The sequence below is a fragment of the Belonocnema kinseyi genome, chromosome 6 (assembly GCF_010883055.1).
Source record: "Belonocnema kinseyi isolate 2016_QV_RU_SX_M_011 chromosome 6, B_treatae_v1, whole genome shotgun sequence".
Classification (NCBI taxonomy): Eukaryota; Metazoa; Arthropoda; class Insecta; order Hymenoptera; family Cynipidae; genus Belonocnema; species Belonocnema kinseyi.
The window spans coordinates 3,692,839-3,699,512 of NC_046662.1; the positions used below are offsets into that span (position 1 = coordinate 3,692,839).

At 21.1% G+C, this 6,674-nt stretch overlaps 1 protein-coding gene across 1 annotated transcript in view; it reads left to right on the forward strand.

The window, feature by feature from the left end:
- Window positions 1-6,674, forward strand: part of LOC117174722 (bone morphogenetic protein receptor type-2) — a 52,045-nt gene that overhangs the window by 3,215 nt on the left and 42,156 nt on the right. The window contains exons 2-3 of the mRNA XM_033364041.1: window positions 5,146-5,407; window positions 5,492-5,591. Coding sequence (XP_033219932.1) covers window positions 5,231-5,407; window positions 5,492-5,591 — 277 coding nt within the window. The 5' untranslated portion in view covers window positions 5,146-5,230. The remainder of the gene's footprint in view (window positions 1-5,145; window positions 5,408-5,491; window positions 5,592-6,674) is intronic.

Below are 6,674 nucleotides of genomic sequence, written 5' to 3' on the forward strand. Positions count from 1 at the left end.
ATAAATTTTTAACCAAAAAATATAATGTTTGAATTTTTTAGTTAATAAAATTAACTTACAACTAAAATGGAAATTTCCGTCTAAATTGTTGAATTTTCAACCTGAAAAAAAGCATTTTTAAGAGTATAATTGAATTTTCGAATAAGACCTATGAATTTTTAACTAAATAGTTGAATTTTCAACCAAAAAAGATCAATTTTCAACCTGAAAATTTTTTTTTTTAACAAGATATTTAAAGCTTGATAGAAGACAGATGAATGTTCAACCTAATAGTTTAATTTTTAGCTGAAAAGATAAATGCTTAACCAAAAAATAAAGTGTTCACATTTTTTAGACAAGAAAATTAGTTTTCAACTAAAAAGAGAATTTTCAACAAAACAGTTGAATTTCCAACCTAAAAAAAAAAGAATTTTTAAGAGGATAGTTGAATTTTCAAACAAGATAGACGCATTTTTAACCTAATAGTTGGATATTTAAATTTTCAGATAAAAAGTTCATTTTCAATCTGAAAAAAAGAATATTTAACAAATTCGTTTTTTTTGTTTGTTAGAAATTAATTTTTGTAATTAAAAATTTAACTAATCATCTTTGGCTGAAAATTGATCTTTTTTAATTGAAAATTCGTGTATTTTGTTAAAATGCTTCTTTCATTTTGGTTGAACAATTCATCTTTTTAGTTAAAAATTCGACTATTCCAAATAACGAATAAATATTCATTTATTTTAGTTTAAAATTCATCACTTTGATTAGAAAATTTCATTTTTTTTTAGTTGAAAATTGTTTTTACTAACTAAAAAATTGAACTGTTTCATTTTTGGCTGAAAATGTATCCTTTTAAATTGAAAATTCAACTCTTAGTTTGAAACTTCATATGTTTGATTAAAAATTCACTTTTTTTATTGAAGATTTGTCTCTTTGGTTGAAAAATCAACTAATTTGTTGGAAATTCGTTATTTTTTTGGTTGAAAATTAATTTTCGTAAATAAAACATTCAACTATTCATCTTTTGTCTAAAAATTTTTCTTTTTTAGTTGAAAAATCATCTATTTTGTTGAAATTTTTTAAAAATTAATCTTCTTTACGGAAAAAATCATGCCTGTGGTTGAAAATTTAACTATTTTGTTGAAATTTCGTTTATTATTGTTGTTAAAAATTTATTTTTATTGTTGAGGATTCAAAATTTTAATTGAACTTTCACGTCTTTGGTTGAAAGTTCAAATATTTTGTCGAAGATTGTTTTTTAAAAATTAATTTTCATAATTAAAATATTTACCTATTCAATTTTTGGCTGAAAATTGATATTTTTTAATTAAAATTTCAACTATTTGGTTGAAACTCCATGCATTTTATAGATTAATTAATAGACTAAATTGACACTATTGTGTATATCTGAATTGAGTCCGAGACCTGAAATTGATACCATTATTGAATTATTTTACTTTATAATTAATAAAAACCCTCTAGTTACTAGATAGCAACATAAATTCGTCCAGTATTCCATCTTTTATTTAATATAATTTTTTAAAAATAAATACACGAATTTTCATCTAAGACAGATACATTTTGAATAAAATGATCACAACTTTAAACAAAAATGAATCATTTTCAATTAAAGTGATTTATCTTTAACTGAAATTTTCAACCAAATTGATGATTTTTTAACTAAAATTATAAATCCTTAACTGCATTAGTTATATTTTCAAGCAAAAAAAAATGAATTTTCAAATAAGAAAATTAAGTTTCTATCAAAATAATTTTGACAGAAAGAAAGGAATGAAAGAAATCAATTTTCAGAAAAAAATGATAAATTTTCAACCCAAAATTGAATAGTTATATTTCTTAATCACTGAAATTAATTTTCAATAAAAAACGAATTTTCACTCAAAGTGATCAATTTGAAATGAAAATGATAAATTTTCAACTCGAAATGTTGCATTTTAAACCGAAAAGATTAATTTTCACTTAAAATTATAAATCTTAATTTGGAATTTTCAAATAGAAGATTAATTTTCTACAAAAGAAGGTTTTTAAATAAATACATGTCTTTTCAATTAAAAAAGGTAACAACAATATAGTTACATTTTCAACAAAAATGAGAAATTTTCAAGTAAAACTATATATCTTTAACTGGAATAGTTTAATTTTCAAGCAAAAAATTAATTTTTTAACCCAGAAAATTAATTTTCTATCAAAAAAAGATTAATTTTAAACAAAAAATTGAATAGTTAAATTTTTTAGTCACTAAAATTAATTTTCAATTTAAAAAATAACGTTTTTTCAACCTTTTAAGTAAAATTACAAATCTTGAACTGGAATTATTGCATTTTAAACCAAAAAGATTAATTTTCAAGTAAAATTATAAATCTTAATTTGGAATAGTGGAATTTTCAACATAAAAGATTAATTTTCTACAAAAAAAAATGATTTTCAAATAAATACATGTTTTTTTTTCAATTAAAAAAGGTAAATTTTCAACAAAATAGTTACATTTTCAACAAAAATGAGAAATTTTCAATTAAAACTACCTTTAACTAGAATAGTTTAATTTTCAAGCAAAAAATTAATCTTTCAACCCAGAAAATTAATTTTTTAGCAAAAAGAGATTTATTTTTAACCAAATTTGGTAGTAAAATGATAAATCTAGAACTGGAATTATTGCATTTTAATTCAAAAAGATTAATTTTCAAGTAAAATTATAAATCTTAATTTGGAATAGTGGAATTTTCAACATAAAAGATTAATTTTCTACAAACAAAAAAAATGATTTTCAAATAAATACATGTTTTTTTTTCAATTAAAATGGGTAAATTTTCAACAAACTAGTTACATTTTCAACAAAAATGAGAAATTTTCTATTAAAATGATATATCTTTAACTGAAATAGTTTAATTTTCAAGCAAAAAAATTAATTTTTTAACCCAGAAAATTAATTTTCTATCAAAAAAAGATTAATTTTAAACCAAAAATTGAGTAGTTAAATTGTTTAGTCGCTAAAATTAATTTTCAATTAAAAAAAATAACGATTTTTTAGCCTTTTTAGTAAAATGATAAATCAAGAACTGGAATTATTGCATTTTAAACCAAAAAGATTTATTTTCAAATAAAATTATAAATCTTAATTTGGAATAGTGGAATTTTTAACATAGAAGATTAATTTTCTACAAACAAAAAAAATGATTTTCAAATAAATACATGTTTTTTTTCAATTGAAAAAGGTAAATCTTCAACAAAATAGTTACATTTTCAACAAAAATGGGAACTTTTCAATTAAAATTACATATCTTTAACCAGAATAGTTTAATTTTCAAGCAAAAAATTAATTTTTCAACCCAGAAAATTAATTTTCTATCAAAAAAAGGTTAATTTTAAACAAAAAATTGAATAGTTAAATTTTTTAGTCACTAAAATTAATTTTCAATTAAAAAAAATAACGATTTTTTAACCTTTTTAATAAAATGATAAATCTAGAACTGGAATTATTGCATTTTAATTCAAAAAGATTAATTTTCAATTAAAATTATAAATCTTAATTTGGAATAGTGGAATTTTCAACATAAAAGATTAATTTTCTACAAACAAAAAAAATGATTTTCAAATAAATACATGTTTTTTTTTCAATTAAAAAAGGTAAATTTTCAACAAAAATGAGAAATTTTCGATTAAAATGATATATCTTTAACTGAAATAGTTTAATTTTCAAGCAAAAAATTAATTTTTCAACCCAGAAAATTAATTTTCTATCAAAAAAGGTTAATTTTAAACAAAAAATTGAATAGTTAAATTTTTTAGTCACTAAAATTAATTTTCAATTTAAAAAAATAACGATTTTTTAACCTTTTTAGTAAAATGATAAATCTTGAACTGGAATTATTGCATTTTAATTCAAAAAGATTAATTTTCAAGTAAAATTATAAATCTTAATTTGGAATAGTGGAATTTTCAACATAGAAGATTAATTTTCTACAAACAAAAAAAATGATTTTCAAATAAATACATGTTTTTTTTCAATTAAAAAAGGTAAATTTTCAACAAAAATGAGAAATTTTCGATTAAAATTATATATCTTTAACTGAAATAGTTTAATTTTCAAGCAAGAAAATTAATTTTTCAACCCAGAAAATTAATTTTCTATCAAAAAAAGATTAATTTTAAACCAAAAATTGAGTAGTTAAATTGTTTAGTCGCTAAAATTAATTTTCAATTTAAAAAAATAACGATTTTTTAGCCTTTTTAGTAAAATGATAAATCAAGAACTGGAATTATTGCATTTTAAACCAAAAAGATTTATTTTCAATTAAAATTATAAATCTTAATTTGGAATAGTGGAATTTTTAACATAGAAGATTAATTTTCTACAAACAAAATAAATGATTTTCAAATAAATACATGTGTTTTTTCAATTAAAATGCGTAAATTTTCAACAAACTAGTTACATTTTCAACAAAAATGAGAAATTTTCGATTAAAATGATATATCTTTAACTGAAATAGTTTAATTTTCAAGTAAAATTGAATATTTAAATTTTTTAGTTACTAAAATTAATTTTCAATTTTTAAAAATAACGATTTTTTAACCTTTTTAGTAAAATGATAAATCTAGAACTGGAATTATTGCATTTTAAACCAAAAAGATTTATTTTCAACTAAAATAATAAATCTTTAAATGTCATAGTTGAATTTATTCAACCAAGAAAATTAATTTTTTAACAAAAAAGAAAGATAATCAATAAATTACTGATATAATTATAAATCTTTAACTGGAATATGTAGTTTGATTTTTAACCAAACTGATGAATTTTTAACCAAGATTCATTTCCTAAAAAACAAAGATTTTCAAAAATTAGTTTATTTTAGTTTTCTTTAAAAAAATTATTCTATTATAATTACTTGTATTTTCAACCAAAAAAGATAAATTTTCAATAAAATAGTGACATTGTGCACCAAGATGAGAAATTTTTAATAAAACTTAATTTATATTTATTCTATAACTGGTATTTTTTAACCAAATGGTTGAATTTTCTGCAAAAAAGACGAATTTTGAACAAAATTCATGCATTTCTAGAAAAATATTGTTTATAGCATTCTAAAAATAAAGTTAGATCTGATTCGTATAGAGACAGATGAACAGAGATCGCTTCTGTTACAGAGGCAAAAAACCTATGGTGAGAAATGTCAATCGGTAAAAAACAGGGCCTCTCAAGTGGCAGCTTCTAAGAGTTCCCTGAGTCACAATGAGAGCCATTGTTTCAATAATAGTGGTCGCAGTGCTCTACGGAATTAGCGACCAATATGCCAATGCAAACAGAATATGTGCGAGTCGCAAGAAAGACGCAGAAAATTCTTTAAACGAGAATTTCGAAGATGAAGTCCAGGAGGAATCTGATGTTGAGGACCATGCCAGATATCGAGTGCGTTCAAATTAATTAATAATTTTACTCCTATTTATCCCTTTTTTAAATATTGTATCAAATTTTTTTCTTTTAATTATTCAGAGACAGGACATTAAGTTCGAAACTTGCAAGAACTTTTGCTATGCCTTGTGGAAGGAGGATAAGACTACGAATGGTAGTCAAATAACAATTATTATGCAAGGCAAGTTCCAATTCAAATTACTAATAAATAATTTAATTCTCTTTTATAATTCGATAAATACATTATGGGCCGTAATTAAATTACTTAACGGATTTTAGGCCCTCTCCTAAGCCCCCCCCCCCCCCCAACACTCTCTTATTGTACGTAATTTTTATTTTCCAGAAATGTCTTGCTAGTTATTGCTAGTAGAATTTCAGATAGAAATTTTATGTTTATTAATTTATTTTAAACAAAATAATTACATTTTAACATAATAGTTGAATTTCCAACTCAAGAAGATATATTACCAATAAAGTGTCATAGTTTATATTTCAATGATAGAAATGGAATTTATATACAAAAAGATTTTAAAACCGAAAAGACGAATTTTCAACAAATAAAGATTTTTCACTCAAGAAAAAATAATATTTTAAGCCCAGAAAATTTTTTTTAACCACAAAAAGAGAATTTCCAACTGATAAAGATCAATCCTACAAAATTTTATATTTATTATTTATATAATATAAATCTTTAAAAAAATGATTTCTTAACAAAGTGATTCAAGGAAATTTTTCCAAACAAAATAGTTGAATATTGAAGCAAAGAAGAATTTTAAACAAAAAGTTGCATTTTCATTAAAAAAAACTAAATTTCCACTAAAACAGATTAATTTTTTATTTAAAAAAGATAAATTTTCAAAAAAAGACTTGAACTTTCTGTTATAAAAGATTTCAGTTGTTTTTCAAGATCAAAACATGAATTTTTAAAGAAGAAATAAGTTTTTACGAAAAAATGGAATTTTCACTTCAAAAAGACGATTTTTTATCAAAAAAGGATATCTTAAACGGCATTATTGAATTCTCTTCCAAATAGTTGCATTTTTATCTAAAGAAGATGAATTTTTATTTTAGAAAATAGTTGAATTTTCATCCAAAAAAGATTCCAGTTGAATTTTCAAGATTAAAATATGAATTTTTTAACAAAAAATAAGTTTCTTTTAAACCAAATGAATTTTTATTTAAAAAATCATTTTAAATATTCAAATTTTTATCCAAAAAAGATTCCTGGTGTGTTTTCAAGATTAAAACATGAATGTTTTAACAA